The sequence below is a fragment of the Apodemus sylvaticus genome, chromosome 1, assembly GCF_947179515.1.
Source record: "Apodemus sylvaticus chromosome 1, mApoSyl1.1, whole genome shotgun sequence".
Classification (NCBI taxonomy): Eukaryota; Metazoa; Chordata; class Mammalia; order Rodentia; family Muridae; genus Apodemus; species Apodemus sylvaticus.
In genome coordinates, this window is record NC_067472.1 from 23,488,192 (window position 1) to 23,509,381 (window position 21,190).

A 21,190-nucleotide genomic window follows, 5' to 3' on the forward strand; every position below is an offset into this window, starting at 1 on the left:
ACTCTACCAAAGTTCATACAAAATTTCCCAAAGGAAAAAAGCATAAGGAGACTCCCATAACACACAGTAAAAATCAAAGATGAATGGGAAAGGATCCTGCAGAATTGTGGTCCACAATCTTGATATGCTGGGACTTTGTCAAGCAGCAGTGGTCACCATGTGGCCCACACCAGTTGAGGACAGTTTATAAAAATGTAGAAATCTCTCAAAAAGTGTGTGTGTGTACATGCATGGTATGCATGCATGCATGTGTGTGTGCGTGAGTGTGTGTGGGTGTATGTATGTGTGCATGTTTTTAGGAACTGGGTGGTTACAGAAGTATCTCAGATAATTGGGCAGAAAGCACAACCAGATCTCTTGAGATGTGGGGCAGGAAACAAACACGGGCTAGGCAGCTGCCTCCCCTCTCCTACTCCTTTCTCTTCCTCCTCCCTCTCTCCCCCCTCTGAGGTGGACACAATGAACTGCCAAGATGCCCACTCAGGAATACAGGACTTATGTCAGTTCAGTGAGAAGATGGGCTCTGATGGTCGGTATCTTTACAGATGGCTTTGGCTAAGCGACAGCCTCGCCTGAGCCCATGCTTCCTTCCAGGAATAGTTTTCTTCCATATCTGAGGAGACTGCATATCTACAAAAGTGAGTTCTCTTGCTCCAGCTTGGGACAACTGAAAAGAGGCATTTCAGTTCCAGAGCTGTCGACAGAGCTGTCAGAGGCTTTCTAGCATCATGTCCCTCTGCCTAATTCTGCTTCCGTTCCCTCCTTCGAAGATGTTGACTTCGAGAATACACCCCAACAAAAGTCTTACATAGTCTGGTTATCAGGAAGCCCACCCGGCATGCCACACCTCCTCATGTCTCTGACACTGTCCCTCCCTCCCCGCCTTTCTTTCCTTTGTGCCCTCCCCTCTACCCCTCTTTCCTCTGTTCTTTCCCACACATTGTGCAGCTTCTCACTTCTGCTTCTCTTCTAACTCTTTCAACTAGGATCCTGGTGCATGGGCCATGACAGCCATTCAGAACTTGTGACTTCGGCCCCTTGGTCACTATCCCGGTAGCATAGGCTCCTGGCACCCCACCCAGACTCCCATTCCCAGTCCACATACCCCAGCAGCAACTGGAATCAATGATCCATGTGTATCATTCTCTAGAGGACTATCCTTAGTCAACTAAAACCTCTTCTAAAGTTGCCTGAAACTGATACTCTGCACTCTTGGGCTAGTGGTCTAACTCATGCTCTTGAGTCCCCATGGTATGATGAGTCCTCACTGGGATGATGTTGAGGCTAGACATCTATCTTTACCCAACATCCTTTCCTATCCTGTGATGCTCCTCACTTTCTCAGCAAACCTCTTTGCTTCTAGGATTTTAATTTAAGATTATCACCTTGCAAATCTGGTGCGTGTGTTAAAAGTTCCAGCCTCTGTAGTCCTAGTTCCAAATATTCAAGGGAGACCTTGACTGCACCCAGACTCAGTCACCTGTGGCCAGAGGGGGCTAGAGTTGAACCTCAGTAGGGTCTTAAATTATTTTCTCTGTCTCCCCATCCTTTTCTTGTCCTGTTGACAGTCCCACATATAAGCTGAAGAGCAAAAAACTGAAAGATAGCACCTTACGATAGAAGGTAGACGGGCCTGGGTGACAGATCGAATCTAACCAGCTCACCTCCCAGCTCCAGGTTTCAGGCTTTAAGGTAAGTTACTAACAACACTTGGTCAGCAGACTGTGGATGCACAGTCTCTGTATTCAGGAATAATGGTCGGTACAAGGAAAGAACACTGAAATGGCATTGAGAAAAAGTAGCTGTCCTTTAAAAAGTAGGGTGTGACCCAAAAGTGTGTAATGTGCCAGGGGTGGAGCCTACCAGGTACCTATTGTGTAGAGAGTGTTCACACAGGCCATTCTGCACCTGTGCTTCATTTACCTTCTGACGACTTCGGATGTATAACAAATCACCCCAAACATATCCATTTAAAACAGCTTCTTTATTATTCTCATAGAGTCCGGGTCACAAATCTGGGCAGGGATATTGTGGATGGCTTGCTGCTCTTTAATGGCTGCCCGTTGGGTGGGAAGGTCTGATGTCTGGTTGTAACTTGACAGAAGGGTCTGGCGCTGTAGGCTTCACAGGGACTGGTGGTTGATGATGGCTGTTGGCTGTGACACCATCTGGGCCTGTTGACCAGAGCACCAGGAGGTGGTTGTTCCTGTGGGGTTTAGTTTTCAATAAAGAACAATGGCCTCTGGTTAGTAAGACTTCTGATGCAGATGTTCTGGGCTCTGCAGGCAAGTGTCCCAATTTGCAAGGCAAGAAAGAGTTCATGGTTTTTATGACTTAGCATGGAAGCCAAACTATCACTTTCACCAAATTCAATGTATTAAAAGCAAGTCACCAACCATTCAGGTGAGTTCGATGCTACCTCTTAGTGAATCTGGGACAGGGTCTCACAGGCTTGGGATTCAAGGTGTGGCATGGGCTATATCATCTGCTGTTTTCTCATTTACTCTTCTCTTCTCAGAAGTGGGTTTTATTATCCATCTTTACAAATGAAGAAGTGGGTTCTGGTGGGTTAAGACCCTGCCTGTTGCAAAGCCTGGGCATGGCAGAGCTAGATTTCAACCCAGGCTGTACAATGCAGGTATCCTCCAGCGGCCTATGAGGTTGCTTATTAGAACAAAGGAAAAGGCGTTCCAAGGTAGTGAATGACCAGGAGTCAAGATTTCCTCTCCCCTTAACTCTGAAGACAGAACTAATAGCTTTTCTATATGGGTAATAAAATTCTGTCTTTGTGCATGATGACCTAGGGTGTTGCTTCTTTGGAGACTGTGCGATTATTATGGAGACCCCTGATGCTTCAGGCTACCAGACTTATCCTGAGCAAAGAGTACTGCTGTCTGCCTACCTCCATCCAGTGGGAGCATAGCAAGCTCAAAAGCCCTCCATAAAGGCAGCACACACAACCAGTTTGTGTCTGCAATGACTTCCTTACACACCTCCTTTTGTGTCTTCCCTTTAAGTCAAACAAAGAGTATAACTTCCCCAAAGTTGCTCTGATTATTCCTATGATACTCAAATCTAGACTTTCCAGATGAGTCTTTGCACTCATTGCTTAATCTATAGATTTTTTTTGTATATTTAGCCCATTGCTGTTCTTTTTCCAAGACTATGGAGGACAAGACAAGCACTGCACCCTCCTCTTGTATTGATTGTCTACAACCACACCATACTCTGAATAAGTAACCAGTAAGTACTTGGTAGGTCAGAGGGACCCATGGAGTTTATTATAAGAGAAGGAGTTACTCATTTCCCCCCCAAAACTCTTTCGTTTTATGCTGGGGATTGAATTCACGGTTTTACAGACGCCAAGTGAGTACTTTTCCATGAAACTACATCCTCAGCCTTTGAAAAGCAATTTTTGAGAGCCTACTATGTACATAACAGGCATTGTGCTAACTACTAATGGCTCAAGTGATCCAGAAGCAGGAATCTAGAAAACCAAACATGAGCCTTGTAGGCACTGTGAGGCAGGTCAGTTACAGCAAATCCAGTATCTAGAAGCAAAATGTCCTCCACCAGCCAGAGAGGCCTGCAGAGCCAGCATGTTTAGAGGCAAGGGCTCTTCATAAGTTACAATTTACCAGCTGTCAGGCAACTCTAGAGTTAGATATTTAGAAAGTCCCAGATCAGGGGCTAATCAGATTCAATCCTAAATCTGAAAATTCTTCCATAAAGTGGCTGAGTGGTATTTAGCCCGGGCTATCAGGTAGGACAGGATGGTCTTTCTTCTCATTACAGGTTAGCCTTAATGTAATAAGCAAGCTCTCTCCCTCTCATTGAAAGGGTGTTACCCTTTCATCTTTAGGTGTCCCTAAAAGTTATAACTTCTAAGTATTCAAAATTCACTGATAGAACCCAGATAAAAGTGTTTATAAATTATGGGAAATTATTTTCATTTGTTATCTTTACTCAATATTCATACCATAAATCCTTGATCCAAATATAATCCTAGTGTATAAAACTATTTCCTCAACATACAATCAACAAGAACCAAACAGCTCTTGTAAATAATTACCTTTGGGATATGAAAGAAAATGTAAACATTTTATTTGGCAGTTGTTTCTGAACACGTGAATAAATAAATGGAAAAGTACATATGAATATTTCTTTTCGGAGTAACAGATACCATTAAACGCTTATTTACACATCTTCACTGCAAAGAACAGTTACATAATGAAACTTTGTCTTATAAAAGGTAACTTCCCACACCACTGGACTGGACAGTTAAGGATGGTGATACTGGTAGTATTGGCTTTAGCAGTCTCAATGTTGAAAGGTATTCATCTGCAAGTGTGACAAGAAGAGTCATCATGCATTGAGTTCATCCAGGTCACATACTGTAGAAAGTTTCCGATGGCAGCCATGGAATTTGGTGTCTCATGCGCTTAAGTCAACGATGACATGTTTGTAAATCTGTGTGTTTCCCTTAAAACTGGAAGCGAAGAGAAAATTACGCTTGTTAATGGACACGTGTGTGAATGATCTGGGTGCCTGAACATTTAATTCCTGAAACTTCACAAATTTGGCTTTCTCTGCATCCCAGTTATACACTTGAGTAAAGGAATAATCACTTCCAAGAATGGCATACTGGTAATTATTTATCTGAAGAGGTTGGAACACCATAGATCCTCGTGATGGCATCCTCTGGATGTCCTGGAAGGAGGAGCCGCCCCACTTCATGACTTTGGAGTCGCCAATGAATCTGGTCAAGCAAATGTACACATCACCTTTCACAGAGAAGTGCTTCACCGCATACACATCCTCCATGTTGGGAATGTCAGTTTGGTTAGTGAATAACTGTGTTGTTTTGCTCCACTGGTAAATGACAGGGCGTTGAGAACTACTGGACAGGATTAAGTGAGGTGTTCTGAGGGTCAGTGGCGGTCTGGCTATTTCAAGGTATTCCACATCAGTATCCCTGTACCAGGCATGTAAGGATTGGTGGGAGTAGAATCCATTTCCGTTCCATTTGTAGATGGTAGTAAAGCCAGCTTTGGAGCTGTCAGCGACAACGAAGTACCAGTTGTCTTCAATCTTGAATGTTTCGATGTCATTGGGTTTTCGGATTTTGAGAACTTCAATATCTTGGATTTTTATGAATTTGTTTGCAAAGCCATCTCGCTTATAGATATGAGAGCCACCAAACAGCTGGGCCACAATGACATAGAGCTGAGTGTCAATGACTATGGGCTTGCACACCACAGTGGACGTGCCTGAGGGAAAACAAATGAGATGTTAGATGTGTGGCCACCCTCTTTGGAACATGTAAACCAGCGGTTCTCAACCTATGGATTATGAAAGGGAGGCCAAACAAATCTTTCACAGGGGTTTCCTAAGACCATTGGAAATCGCAGATATTTATGTTATGATTCACAACAACAGCAAAATTGCAGCTATGAAGTAGCAAAGGAAATAATTTTATGTTGGTGGGGGGGGGGTCACACAACATGAGGAACCATATTAAAGGAATGCAGCGTTAGGGAGGTTGAGAACCACTGATGTAAATGCACAGGCTGGAGTTGGAAACTTCCACAGAAATCAGCCTAGAATAAGAGATTCCCTTGGTTTATTGGGCAGGACAAATCTTCAAGGCTAAAGCAGCAGTGCCCTCAGGTTCTGGGCCTTTACACCCATGGGGCTTTGTTATCAATGACACTGTCATGTTACATCCAGACAACACGGTGTACTAAAATAACCAGAGCTCTTTCCTCTCACTCCTTGCAGAAAGTCTTGTTTTCCTCGTCACACCTGATGTAATTTCTCCCATTATAATTAAAAACTTCCATTTCTCAGCATACCCTTAATCAAGACATTACATTATCCCAATAACCTTGAGATAAATGCTATCTTCCCTTTTCTAATCTTTGGGTATGCATGCATGAGTGCTCATGTGCACATGTAGGTGTGTGTATCCATTTGAGACTGAGTTTTGCGATGTTGTGTCCAGGCTGGGATATCTCAGACTCACATATCTCTGACTTCTTCCTCCCAAATGCTAAGAGTAAATGTGTGCATGGCCATTCCTGCTCATCTTTCTTTTTCTAGACATCAAACTCATCCTGGAGCAGAAGGGCTAAGCTCTGCTACCAAAAGACAGAGCTGCAATTTAAACATGGGTCTATCAGAGTCTTTGCTTTATTTATTTAGATAACGTCTTGCTATATAGCCCAGGTTGGCCTGAAAGTATTTACTGTAAGGACCAAGTTGACCTGGAGCTTTAGGGCACTGGTTGTAGGAGAAAAATACAAAGGTAGAGGAACCCTTGTGAAATGGGGAAGAGGAAGAGGGCGTTGCTTCTTAAAGTTATTTAGGGGGAACCTCAGTTAACAATAAAGGGTTTGCCTGCGGCCTATGTTGGAGTCTGTTAGCTAAGAGTATGACATTTATGAATGCATTGCTAACTCCTAGAAGGAGTCCCAGTGAGAGACCCTGCTTCCAAAACCAAGATGGCAGCACTTGAGGAATGACATGTGAGGTTGACCTCTGAGCTCCATGTGCACTCATGCACACATGGATGCATGCACACATGGGGTCTCTCCCTGGGACATAGAGCTCGTTGAATAGGATGACTGGCTCATAGTCACAGGGGCCTTTCTGTCTCTGCCTCTTCAATGCTGGCGTTACAGGTGCACATCACCATACCCAGTTTTTTTTAATGTGTTCTGGGGGATCAAATTCAGATTCTCATACTGAAATAACAAACATGTTACCAGCTAACCTAGCTCTCCAGCCCCTACTTGCAACTTTTTTCAGAACTAAAGTTATAATGTAACCTACAGAGGATGACCAATTCTCTGGGGTCTCTTTTCTTTTCTACACAATAAGGGTTAGAATGTGTTAGGGAGGTCATCGGATTTCATCTCACATGCCCATATTGACTGACCAAGTGATTGCGACTGCTTGGTGAGTCTGTGCTGAGAATTCTGTAGCTGCATATGTATTCTGCAAGAAATAATGTCTTGGGCAGGAGTAATGCTTATTCATGGTGAAGAGACTAGCGACCATATCATGTTTTATTTGTGATCTACATGGTTTGAATATGTGCAAATCTCCAAACTCGAATTGAAATGTAAGCCTCACTGGAACAATATGAAGACCTCTAGGAAGTGATCAAATCACCGCAATGGGTTCCTCATAAAAGGGTTTGAGAGAGTTGTTTTGATGTTTTAGTCCTTCCTGTTGCCCTGTGCATCCATAGAAAAGAGGCTATCTTTGAAGTAGAAAGCAAGTTCTCACAAGGGACTGCATCTGATGCACTTCCCGCTCCCAGATCTGTGAGAAATGCATTTCTGATGTTATAGCCTGAGGCATTTCATTGCAGTGCCAGGAACTATCATCTAAAGCAAGCCTTCTGAAAATCTTCAAGCAGACGACTCATTCCTTCCAAGTTCTAGTCTAGTGTCACCCAGAGCAAGCTGAGCACGGTGACACACGCATGTAATCCTGACGCTGAGGCCGAAGCAGGAGCATTGTGGGTTCCAGGCCAGCCTTGATGACACGGCAAGATCCAGAAACTAACAAACAGTATCAAGTGCACACATCAGAAGACCTCAGTTAGACAGCACAGAGCCTGGCTGCCACTCATTAGACAATCCAGGAAGAAAGAGAAACATGACCTTCCTTGAATAAAGGACTATTTGGATATCTGAAAATGGATGTGCGAAGTCTTCTGCCCTCCTTTGCTGGAGACAGTCTCACTGTACATCCCAAGCTCGCCTTAAATTCACAATCTTTTTGCTTCAGCCTCCCGAGTTCTAGAATTATAAAGGTGTGACACCCTGCCTAGCTAACGGTGGCCTTTTATGAGGAGCGTGGGGTGTTCTGGGGAGCAGGTTTCAAGATGTTAGAAAACAACTGCTTTCAGAAGTGTTTCAATTGATATTTTACAATTTTAAAAACTGTTAAAATGGGAACAAAACTTAAGAGATCTCTCACACGGGAACAAATGAAATCTATGAACAAATTAAGAAAAAACGTTGACCACAGGTTTACACACGGCAGGATTCCTCATAATCTCTGGTGTATTTATAATTAATCTCCAAGAGGGAGAATTTTGTTTCAAGGAATACATTAACATCTTATTTAAAATGTTAAATCAACAGAGTTTGAGATCTTTTATTTAAAATAGTCTTCTTATTTAATTCACTTACTTTCAATTCAAGCAGATTTAATTAAAATGATAAGCATATTTTTGTACCATGTATTCTCATTTATGTATGTGTGTGTCCTTTCTTAGGGTTAGAAACAGGAAAAGACTTATTTATACTCTCCTCCCCTTTCTTTTATTTTTTTAAAAAAGCTTACACCCCCCTCCCCCGTAGGTGTGTGTGTTTGTGTGTCTGTGTGTGTATGATGTTATTTGTATATATGTGCATCAAGGATGCACTCATCTGTGTGTGCATGTGTGAAGGTCAGAGGTCAGTGTTAGGCATCTTCCTCAAATGCTGCTCCACTGATTTGAGACAGTGTCTCTCACTCAGCTGGGAGTTCACTGATTTGGCCAGATTGGCTGGCTAGAGAGCCCTCAGGCTCTACCTGTCTGAGTTCTCCAGTCCAGAACTTAGGGAGAGATGCCTGTCATTGTGGCTTTTTACAAGGGTACTAGAGATCCAAACTTAGTTCTCCATGTTTGTGCAGTGACTTCTGTACCCAGCGAGCCTTCTCCCTAGCTATACTCCCTTTGCTTTGGGAAAACACACAAAACAGTTTGTCGTTTGTTTGAAATAGGGTCTTATGTAGCTGAGCTCAGCCTCCTCAACCCATCTGTCTTGCTCAGCCTTCCAAGAGATGGGATCTCACATGAATACTACCAGGTTCAGTTTCTCTTATCTCCTTATTTTAGAGTTAAGAACAAAGAGGATACAGTGAAGGTGATGGGTTTGTCTAGCCAAATACTAGCAGAACATAGATTGGAATTAATCACTGCGATCCAGTGCTTTACTCTGAAGAAAAATAATCCTCCTTTTAGAGTATATTTTGTATGCCAAGTTTCTTTTCTTTTATATTTTTAATATTTATTTGTTTACGTATATGTGTGCTCTATCTGCATGTACACCTGCATGCCAGAAGAGGACATCAGAACTCCATATAGATGGTTGTGAGCCACTATGTGCTTGCTGGGAATTGAACTCAGGACCCCTGGAAAAGCAGTCAGTGCTCTTAATCACTAAGGCATCTCTCTAGCCCCATGCTAAGTTTCTTAAATATATGATCACATTTCCCTACTGACAACCCTATGAGTTAGATACTATTCTTATTTACAAGGAGAAGAATTAAAGATTAGTTAAACATTAGCAGGCAATCTCAAGTCACTTAGTAAAAAGTTGGGGTTAACACCACTAAGACTAGTCAAAGCGTTCCTTCAGAAACTCTTCTGTTTCTGCCGCCCTTGGTCAAAGCAGTTTAATGTTCTAGTTAATATTGTCAGGTTTTTCATACCTGTAATGTTGTCATAATTCCGGAAGGTCTTCTCTACATGGTCCCATTCCAGGAAAATGCATTTTCCAGTAAAAGGCTGAGCAATGACTACATATTCATCATTCAAATAAGAAAAAGTATCTATGGACAGTGACTGATAAGGTAGGTCTTGGGACTTTGCAAATTCTGCAAAAATAGGAAAAGAAGATGAATAAATGTAAGCTAATACTAACACCTTGTTTCTTGGCTAGATCCCAAATACCCATAAGTCATATATTTATTTCAGAGAGATAATAAAATGACAATTCTGCAATATTTAAGCATGTAGAGTTTTAAAGGTTCATAATATTTCACACATTAAATTGCTCAAATGGTTCTTAACAAATTAAGAAAATCAATTTTTATATGTGCAAAAAAAAGCAGCCTTTTAAATAATTTTCTGCTATAAAATGGTTTTCAATACATTACCTGTAATGATACAGTCAAAATCCTTGGGGGAGAGGCTATTGATTTTACGTTTCTTATATTCCGGTGGGCCTTCACAGTAGATGTCTTCCACAGTCGCATTGGTGTGGCCGAGCCATTCCACTAGCCACTTCAACTTACAGTCACAATTAAATGAGTTCCCTCTTAGGTCCCTGAAACAGAAACCTCTGCTGCATTTGCAGTACATGGGTCCTGTCATGACCCACGCATAACCTCGACTCCAGCGTTAACCTGCATATGCTCTCTTATCTGAGTTAAACTTGACTGCTTATTCAGTTTGGGCTCAGAAGGTGGATTACAGAGCACCCTTTAAGGTCACCCAGATCCTAGCATCTTATTTTTGTCTGGATTCAATGGTGTCTTAGACTAGAAGAGGACAGTCAATGGAAATAGCGTATGAGTCATATATATAAGTTGTTTTTTTTTTTTTAACAGAGGACACTAAAGAAATGTAAAAAGAAACAGGTATCATTAATTTTAAAGTTTTATTTATTCTAATACATTCAAAATTTCATTCTCTAGATGTGTGATCAATAAAAACATTATTGAGATAGCCTATTGATTAATCAATATTCTGTTCTCTCTCTCTCTCTCTCTCTCTCTCTCAGCTTTGAGAGCCTCTGAATAGTTATGCTTACATCTCAATTTTGATGCTAAATTCTCATCAGAAATACATGATCTATGTTTAGAGTTCATAAAGTTTATAGTTCAAAAATAGGTTCATATACCTTAAGTTGTTCCAAATGTAATTATTTTCTAATAAAGTGAGAAAAATCTAAATCGTAAAAAATATTAATAAGGATCTTGAGTGTAGTCATGCATGCTTAGCCTATTCAAAGGTCAGGGCTCCAATCCCTTGGACATAAATTAATAAATAGATAAATAAATGTAAAACATAAAATGCAGTGCCTCGTTTGTACTAGCGGCACACATCAGGGCCCCATGGTTGAATGTTCAACAGCTACCTTATTTGGTCTAGAGGACAGAGGGTGGTGATTGCTATATGATATTTAATTAAATCTAGTGAGCCACTGGCTTTTCTTCTTCATAGATACAGTTAATCCTGACCCTATTCTGTGATCTACAAATTCCACTTTAATAAGAAATGACTTCACCATAGTAGAGTTAATGCAGACATAATACCTACAACAGCCTGTGCCTGTAATAAGCTATATGGCAGAGTCTAAGTTTCCACTCATGCCCTTGGATCACCCAGGTCTCTGTTTACTCTGCTTCTGTGCTGGTTTTCCACTTCTTTCCTGGACACACAGAGTTCATAAGATTGGTGTTGCCCATTCTTTATACAGAACATGAATAATTTTAAACACAAGAGTGTTTATTTCTTAAAGTCTATGTTCATTTAAAAAAATCAACAGAAAATCCTCTAAAAGACAAGTAATCATGCATCCTTGTACTTCTAAAATGATTCTTGATTTGGCTTAAACTCAAGCTGGGATTCTCTGGGGGAAATTTTTAAGGGTTACATTGACACAGGATGGGAAAGAAGCCCTACCATGAATTATATTCCAAGTAAGTCACAGGGCATCATCTAACTTTCACAACATTCTCAGAAGTGACCTCATCCCAAGACTATCAGCCCTTTTGGGCTATGGTAAACCAGAGCAGATAACTGTCTGTCAGGTCTCAAGGAGGTTTCCTGATTCTGGTACTTGCTTGGAAATAAACCAGTTTTCAGGAACTGGGAAAGCAGGCATGAGAGAGGAGCTGGGGACGATTGCAAAGAACAAAGAAAGGTTTTCATTAGCTTCTGGATTTGAAGCTAAATTCTGGGCTTAGAAGGAAATTCTTAACTCAGAATTTGTTGTTATTAGAAAAAGCTATTTTAGAGATATGGATAGAGATGTAAGTATAGATATTTCCTCTTTCTGTGTGTACACATATTATTATATTTACTTTCTCTATTGTTTCCATCATAGTACATTTATGTTTATTTAATTTCCTCTCTATATATTCTATTGCAAAGTAAATGGTAGTAAAAAATGTTCTCACACATCTTCCCATTTGTTTCTATATTCTACTTTATTTATATTCTACTTTATGACATTTAAATGCCCTGCTAATGTTCTGGAAGACATTTAAGGAGACTAAATTGCTTTTGGGAGGATTGGGCATATAGATGTTGCTTTGCTTACAGCAAAATATACAAATTCCTTGCGAAGATCTTTCACTCTGAGGCTTAAAAGTCAAAGTTTGAAAGCTCTTTTGTTTGAAAAGGGGTCAAAAGTAGTTAAGTTCATTCCCTTCCCGGGGCTTAAGCCAAATTCCTAGGGATTAAGCCTAGAGTTGTTGTTCAGGCTAATGAGAGAAAAGGCAAACTCCTCTCCCTTCCCCCATTTCCTGCTCCATTTCTGCTGCCTGACCAACCCCTGGGTGTAACCTTTCATCGTACTCTGTCAGTTTCTCAGACTCCTTTATATTTTTTTCTTTGCTGTCCTACTTCCTGGACTTCATGAGAACAAAAAGGAGATCCTGAAGTTGTTGTGGCAATCTCTCCTCTCTAGGCTCCCCCAGTGACCCTTTTGATTGCCCCTAAAGATAGGCACATACTTTGTCAGAGTATTGCCTGGGTACTGTGCATTCAGAGTTTCCCAAGCTAAATCACAAAGGAGTCTAATGTAGTCTGTGTAAATTCAAGAGTGATGTCAATTAAAACACTCTAACTTTAAAGCCAATTAGAAATACTAATCATCAATATCAGGTCTCATTAGTTATTTAAAATTAATTAGTCAGCGATTTCTTAGGTCCTCTTACACATTTGTTAAAGAATCCAGGCCTTTGAAAATGTCTTTTGGAAGTGTCTGGAGATTGTTGTTTGCAAGACTCCTAGGAAAAGAAAAAGAAAGGTGATTCAAAAATGTAGTGAAAAGTTCAATAAAGGTATTTATGAAAAAGATTATTTATAAATTCTTTTTAAAAACTACTTAAAAATCTGTTAAATTGTTGGGATTCAAACCCAGGACAAGTGGCTGAGGTTCATATTTAACATACCAACGTGGACCTGGCCTCCAAGTTCTCCCAGCATTCCTCAGTCCCTTCCTGGAATACTGCAGAAGCTGGGCTTCCCCTCCCTCCCCAAGAGGCTCTTTCCTATATACCGGTTCCACTTCTCTCTGGTTCCCTTTCTCTCTTCCTTCTCCCCCTCCTCATGGTGACTTCTCTGACCTTGTTCCTTCGGACCAGTGGACTGGCCCGAGAGCGGTTTCCCAATAGACCTACTTTTATATACACTCTAATCTGGCTTGAATTGGCTCATTTCACATAAGGAGAAATAACTTATCAATTATATAGGTAGTATTTTTATTTTCCCAAGACACTACTCAAATTTCTGTTGTTGAATTTTCTGCTTCCGACCTCTTGGCTTCAAGATCCACTTAGCATTGATGTGACACTTGATACATCTTGATACCGACTTGAGGCACTAACAACAATAAACCATCAGCAGAATGATGCTGAGTGTCCATCTTAGAATCCATAACCCAAGTCTCCTACTCAGAAGTCCAGTCTAGAGGATGCTTCCCATCCAAGGGCCGACTACACTGGACTGACTACTGAATGGCGATATCCAACTCCAATGCCCTTTCTCTTTTGGCTGGGACTTTGACTTCCTTTTTTCCCTGATCTGATCCCTTGCTTCAGAGGGCAGCTAAACTCCCAGCCCCTTTGTCTTCATGCCCTTTCTTCTTTCTGAAGTATGTTCCCTTGTTTCTGGTTTTCCATCTGGGCACAAAGCCCTCTCACTTATGTCCACCCATCCTCTTTAACTGTTCCCTTCTCCAAACTGTTACCCAGTCATCACAGAATCATTTTCTTTCTCTTCCTAGTCAATGCTCCGCAAATGACTAGAATGAGTCTGAAAATGGTACCAACCAGAATATAGTTCTGATAGTAACAAGGTAAGAGAACTGTATGCACATTACAGAAAAATGAACATGAGTGATCAAGCTCTGGAGAGGGCACAAGGTACTGACATTTTTGGGGTCTTGCCAGCACGTTTGATTTATTTCTCACAATAACATTTAAGTCTAGAACAGAAGAGCTTCTTGTTGGCCTCAAAAGTCCTTGAAAAATTCTCTCAACTTTGTTTTAAGATAGTCTTCGAGGTTCTATCTTTTACTTCTTCTACTTAAATATGGAATTTTTTTTTTTTTACATACTAGCAGTCCTGTTTTTTTAGAACATATTTTAAAGTTCATTATGCTGTTTGTTGGTTTTAGAAATCACTACTAGATGCCAACACTTTTTTTTTCAGTGAACCATGGAATGTAAGAATGGGAAAGAATGTAAAGAATTAGAACCTTTAGGTTTCCATGGCAATGGGTTTGGTGATGAAGGGCATAGCTCTGCAGGCAGTCTGAGCTGGGAGAAAACCCGGACTCCACCACTTTGTAGCTGGACGGTTTCTGCTCTGCATCCTCTCGAACACTCAGGCTACACTGGTGTAGAATATCTGCTACAGGCCCATGTGCTAGAGGCTTGGTCTTCAGCTTCCATTGTGTTATTGGGAACTGGTAGAAACTTTAAGAAGTGGAGCTTAGTAGCAGATCACTTGGGCTGTGTCCTTGAAAGGAGACCGAGACTCTGGTCCTGTCCTATGCTGGTTAGGTTTTGTTAACGTGACACAAGCCAGAGTCATCAGAGAGGAAGGAACCTCGATTGAGAAAATGCTTCCATCCAATTGGCCTGTAGGCAGTGTGGGACATTTTCTTGATGGATGATTGATGAGGAGAGGCCCAGCCCACTGTGAGCAGTGTCGTGCCTGGGCAGGTGGTCCTGGGTGTGTGAGAAAGCTGAGGAACAAGCCAAGAAGCAGCATGGCTGGCTTCTGCCTCAGCTCTGGCCTTCAGGTTCTGGCTTCCCTCAAGAGACTGTGAGTTCAGATGTGTAGGCCAAATAAACCCTTTCCTCCCCATGCTACTTTTGGCAGTGGTGTTTATCACGGCAATAGTAGAGTAACCAACACACTTCCTGTTTCTCATGTTTTCTGATACGACTAACTCCTCCACATATCCCCACCATGCTCTGCTACCATAAGCTCAAACCAAGCATGAACTGAAACTTCTAAAGGTGGAAGCAACAGTATCTCATCCCAAATATTGTTAGAAAAAGGAAAATGCAAAAGAAAGAAAAAGAAAACAAGATAGCCCAGGATAATATTTAGTACCGAGATTGCTCTTTAAAACGGGGGTGTCGGGGAGGGGAGATGAGAAGATGGAGGGGGGAGGGCAAGGGAAAGGGTAAAGGCCCTTGAGTGCATATTGTCCAGGAAGCAATATTGGGAAAATGGACTGCATGAATGTGCCGTCATGGCTATGCACATACAGCAGCAATAACGAACAACGTGAAGCTTAGCTACAGAAGATAGGATGGTACTTCCTAGGTTTGATGAGCAGTAAGATTGAGAAAGCTGGACTAAAAGGAAATAAGACTGGGTCATGACAAAGGCGCCCCTGGCTGCTCAGCCTTGGGCTGGATTTCAGATAGCTTCTCTGGGTCTCTGGGAAGCCCCAGAGCCATCGGGTCGATTTAGATGAACAGAACACAGGCAGAGAGGTGTGAGCAGAGACAACCAAAGCTGGCGGAGTTTGGGAATAGCTCTACAGAAACTGAATGGATTCTGAGAAAGAGCATACTTCTAGTGCAACTTGAATGGTCAGTGGAGAAAACTACATCATGGGCTCAGGAGGGGATCTGCAAATCTGTAAACAACAGCCCAAGTTGTAGACAACTGCCCAAGGGCCAGTTAAGAGTGTTTAAAAATTCCCAAATGAGGAGAAAGTGGATGCATAAGCAAGGGAAGACCTTTCCATCTGCCTTTGTCTGTAGCTGTGAAGAACTGGAAACAACTGACATCTCTATTAATAAGAGATTATGTAAACAATGGTTCACAAGTAACACAGACTATTTCATAGATTTACAAGAAAGGGGCCTGATTTGGGTGCAGTATAAAATGCCTGAGTGAAAGTAAATATGGAGAACAGTATGTAGAGTGTAGTCTCCAGGCAGAGAGAGGATAGAGGTCTGTAGATGTACAAAGGAAGATCTATGGAGAGATCTACAAACTGTTGATGGAGAGAGCCCTGTGCCCTGATAGAGCCAGCAGGGAGGAGGGCTCAGGGCCTCCTGGATCCACCACAGGCCCCTGAGGGCTTCAGAGAGACTCTCCACAGAGTAGAGACACTAGGGCATTAGGCTAGGGCTATCAAGGAGAAAAAACTCTTTGCAGCTTTTTCAACATTTGTTTTTTACCCAAAATGGTGAAAAGAGTGAGATCTGGGGCCTGTTAGGATCTCAGAGCCTGAGAGAGCACTGTTTGCTTTAAGATTAGGAAGAACAACATTGGGGCTGGTGAGATGGATCAGCGGGTAAGAGTACTGACTGTTTTTCTGAAGGTCCTGAGTTCAAATCCCAGCAGCCACATGGTGGTTAACAACCATCTGTAACAAGATCTGACTCCTTCTTCTAGAGTGTCTGAAAATAGCTACAGTGTACTTACATATAATAAGAATCTTTAAATCTTTTAAAAAAAGGAACAACATTAACCAACCAGTACCCCCTAGAGCTCCCAGGGACTAAACCATACATGGCTCCAGCTGCATATGTAGCAGAGGATTGCCTTGTTGGGCATTAATGGGAAGAGAGACCCTTGGTCCTGTGAAGGCTCGATGCCCCGGTATAGGAACATGTGAGGGCACGAGGCAGGAGTGGGTGGGTGGGTGGGTGAGTGGAGGAACACCCTCATAGAAGCAGGGGGAGGGGGGATGTGATAGGGGGTTTGGGGGGCAGGAATGGGGATAACATTTGAAATGTAAATAAAGAAAATATCCAATAATAAAAAAAGAAAAGTATAAAAGAAAAAAAAGAGATTAGGCTTCCACTAGGGTTGTTAGGGTTATCTGACCCTTCCTATTCCACCTCAGCATCAAGTTCTCCAGCCTGCATTACATTTTCTCAGTGCTCCCCTTCCCCCCTCCCCCTCCCCCCAGCCTGCCTTCCACCAGCTTCACAGAGAATCAATTTCATATGACTCTCTTGGTCCCTTCACTGGAACACTGTGGTAAGAGCGTCCAAGAGGATGCTAAATCAGAGGCAGGCTTTAATACAAATAATGAGAATTCTTAGGAATAAGTAAGCAAAATTTGGAGTGTAAAAGAGAGAGAGAGGGGTCTGGAGACAGAGGTGGTCTTCAGAGGTGCCAGTTGGCTTTCAGCTAGGAAGAGCGGAGGAACAGTAAGTAGGTTCTTGCCTTGACTCAAGCCTGCCTTAGTCAGATTCGCTACACAATTCTCCCAGTCAGCTCTGGAGTGCAGTGCAGACTGGTGTGAGCAGGGAACAGGAGGCAGCCTTGAGACTTGGCAGTTTTCTATGAAGCCAGTTCCCCTTGGGCCAGAATGATCTCCAAGTCCCAGTCTTGCTCCTAAATCACATCTCCATACCCTCCCCCGTGAAAGGCTTGTGGCTCCTCCCTTAACAACAGTCAGATGATTCTGGAAGCAGTGCTGTAAGCCACATGCTTCAGAGTCATTACCTCTGGCTAGGCTTTTTCTAGGAAGTCCAGAGACAGGGAGTATTAGGCGGGGCTAACAGAGAGCAGAAGACAGGACAGTGAGAGGCTGAGGAAAGCGTTTCCTCACTGCTGACTACGCCTTCCATTGTTCTGCTTTGAGAGCTTGAAGAATGTTAGTGCCATCCTCCAAAGGAATCAAGAGTGTGGAAAGGCAGGCAGAGAGGGAGAGTCAGGGAGGGATGGAGGGAGGGGGCGAGGAGGGGGGAGGGATGGAGGGAGGGGGCGAGGAGGAGGGAGGGAGAGGGAGAGGCAGGGGGGGGAAGAGGGAGAGGGTCAGGGAGGAGGAAGAGGGACAGGGAAGGAGGGAGGGAGTGGGCAAGCAGGGGAGAGGGGGCAGGTTGGCAGAGAAGGAGAGGGACATGGAGGGAGGGAAGGAGGGAGGGAGAGGGGCAGGGAAGGAGGGAGGGAGAGGGGCTGGAAGTCTAGAGTGGGTGAGAGGAAGCTCACTTATCTAGACATTGGAAAGAGCAGAGGATACTTCTCCAGGATTCAGTCGTGTGGGCTTATCCCCAAAGACATTATTTAAATTAAACCATTTCCTAGAGATACTGCCTCTACATGCTAAATGCCAAACCCAGGCTAATTTCCCACCCTTAATACCATTAGCATAGGATTTGTGGGGATTACACTCCTTCATGAGCTTAAAGGGGCAAATCTTACTCAAACCATAGCAGCATATTTAACTTTTAAGATCTGAATGGTTGGTATAGATTTGAATTTTTCAAATGAGCAAGTGTTTCTTTTCTTTTCTTTTTAAAATTTGGAATAAAAGAATAGCTATGGGCAACTGCAACCAAATTGCTAAATACTAACACTAAATGACCCTTCCTCCCTTCAGTGACACATAACTGTCACCGTGGCTGTGGACGGGTGGAGCCAGGACTGTTTGCACAGGAATAAGGAAGTATTGGGGGGTAGGTGTCTGCAGTCTGTGCGTTGTGGGGTAGCTGCTGGGGGCTGGGCACTGCCAGGGACAGGAAGGATGTCTGTAATAGCGCAAAGCAACGATGGCCCTGTGTTCCAGATCAGTGAAGAAGGCCTGAGTCATCTTAGCCTCAGTGTTGACAGGCTTGCGAGGATGTAGGATGATATAGTGAATACGGGGGAATTTCTGCTCCCAGCCTGCTGAGGTTCAAAGCCTGGGGGTGCATCTTGGAAAGCAGAGAGCTTGCCTAGGATGTAGATCAATTACTAGGATGCCTGACTAGCATATGCAAAGTCCTGAGTTCAAGTCCCAGCATGGCATTAACCAGGCATGGTGGCATATGCGTGTACTCCCCTAACTTGGGAGGTAAAAGAAGCAACGTGAGCAGGTCCAGGGTCATTCTTGGCTGCATAGTGAATTTAAGCCCAGCTACGGGCACATAAGGCCCCTTGTCTTGAAAAGAAAGAAAGAAAAAGCAAAAATAAGTAAATAAATAAACAAACAAATACTCGGAACCCAGTTGATCTCAGAGCATCACTGGTGATCTTGGCCAGCGTTGCTCCAGGGGATGGGTACTAGGGGTCAGTTAGCACTACTTGGGTATGAGTAAGCAAGAAGAAAGGCGTTCCCAGTGTCCAGTGATGAGGGCTATTAAATTCCAGTTAACTTAGCTACAACTGTTAAAAATGAGTGCATCTTCCCTGACAGCGAGGCTAGCAAGGTCCTTGGGAACACCTAGCTCTCAAGCTTGTTTGGAGATCGAGCGTACATGCACAGGGGGAAGCTAACGTGTCGGTCCTGGATCAGGGCCGCAAATGCCACAGTGCCCTTGTGCCCTCTCTGCCTTTTGTAACAAACTAGGATGTCAGCATGTGAAGCCGCAGGCCCCCTAGAGCACAAGCTCAAGTTGAGGTTGGTTGGGGGAGGGGAGGGAGGGGGTGGGAGCACCCCAGATGGCTGTGGGTGTTGCTTTCTTAGCAGCACAGCTCCGTGGCACTGAAACAAATGTGCTGTCTGATCCAGTCTAGTTTGCCATAGCGGCGACTTTCCAGTAGGTTCTGTTGCTACAGTCAAAGGTTTTCTCAGGCAAATCATGAAAACACTAAGGCAGATGGAATGATGGGATGTCTGCCTTCCTGAATGCTGGTATCTGGCCAGTTTGCCTCAGGGCAACTAGGCGGTCAGTGGGGGCGATATCCCAGGTGACCTGAGCACTGGGTTGTAGATGCACTCTGAAGTGAAGAGAACCCCTGTTGGCCCTGGAACAGTTGCTATGGAGAAACTGGGAGCCGATGAGGGCATTTGTGAAAACAGGTCCATAGGACAGGGAGGTGGTGGTCTCAGGCACGGGCATACACAGTGCCATGTGCTGTTTTTCCTAACTCTGTGTCTTGGTACACACAAACACACACTACAGACCTCTTGCCACAAGGTGCCATAAACTACTTTAGAATCTGGTCAATTAAAAACCATCACCAGAAGCCAGCCACTCCCAATGCCCTACCCTCGGACCTCCTCAAACTGAGAGTGGAATTCTCTGGTGTTTAATTAGCATTATAAAAGTATGCTTATATAATATTGGGACACTCAGAATAAAGCAATTTAGAGAGGGTCTCAATTCCCCTTCCCTTTTTAAAGATTTATTTATTTTATGTATGTGACCACATTATAGCTCTTCAGAACAGGGCATCAGGTCCCATTACAGATGGTTGTGAACCACCATATAGTTGCTGGAAATTGAATTCAGGACCTCTGGAAGAGCAGCCAGTGCTCTTAACTGCTGAGCCATCCCTCCAGCCCTCAATATTTTTATAGGGATTGAGTTTCACGAGTATGCTAGTATGCCTGGCTACTTTTTAAAATGTGCCTTCTGGGACTAGAACTCAGGATGCTAGGCACATAAGGCAAGCATACTGACTGAGTTGTCTGAGTTGGCTTTCAAGTTGTCTGTAAATGCCCTTTAGGAAGTAAACCGAGCAAGATGAACACATAGAGCGATAAATGTTCATTGTTTCTTTAGGAATGGACCCAGTCTTTGCAGCCAATTTAATATCAGTCCAGAGGGAATGAGTTTGTTCATCCAACTCCACCTCTCTGAGTTTGGGAATAAAGGTGGGGCTCTTGCCTTCAGGGTCTCTTTCATTTTTTTTTCAAATACTCATTACATTTATTTATTTGTGTGTATGTATACAGGCATGAGGGCACATACATGTGTGTATATATGTATGTGTGTGTATGTGTGCATGTGTGTGTATATGTGTATGTGTTTGTATATGTATTCATTTGTGTATGTATGTGTGTATGTATGTGTATGTATGTGTATATGTGTATATATGCATTTGTGTATGTGTGTATGTGTGAGTGCCTGTGTATGTATATGTGTATGTGTGTGTATGTGTGTATGTGTGTGTGTGTGTGTGTGTGCACTTGGAAACACCACAGTATATGTGTGGATGTTGGAGGATAATTTACAAAGAGTTGACTCTCCTTCCACCATGTGGTCCTAAGATCTAACTCACGTCATCTTGGCAGCAAGCACCTTCATCTACTGAGGCATCTTCCTGACCCCAAGATCCCTTTGTCTAGTCATTCTCTGTAGTGAGTGTCAGGAGCCACAATAAGAAGCTAAAAACTAGCAAGTGATCTTCCTGTGATGTTCTACCATGGACTGTTACAGTTAATCATGGGATTACTTCTTTAGGCAAGGCTGAGAAGAATTT

General features: G+C 42.9%; 1 protein-coding gene across 3 annotated transcripts in view; it reads right to left on the minus strand.

The window, feature by feature from the left end:
- Positions 1-4,221: 4,221 nt before the first annotated feature.
- Lgi1 (leucine rich glioma inactivated 1) overlaps positions 4,222-21,190 on the minus strand; it is a 42,507-nt gene continuing 25,538 nt past the window's right edge. For 2 of the 3 annotated variants that reach the window (XM_052172384.1, XM_052172379.1), the window contains 4 exons: positions 12,733-12,804; positions 9,943-10,112; positions 9,496-9,660; positions 4,222-5,270 (listed from right to left, as the gene is read on the minus strand). In XM_052172384.1, coding sequence (XP_052028344.1) covers positions 4,435-5,270; positions 9,496-9,660; positions 9,943-10,112; positions 12,733-12,804 — 1,243 coding nt within the window. In that variant the 3' untranslated portion in view covers positions 4,222-4,434. The remainder of the gene's footprint in view (positions 5,271-9,495; positions 9,661-9,942; positions 10,113-12,732; positions 12,805-21,190) is intronic. The other variant, XM_052172390.1, reaches the window with a different exon arrangement.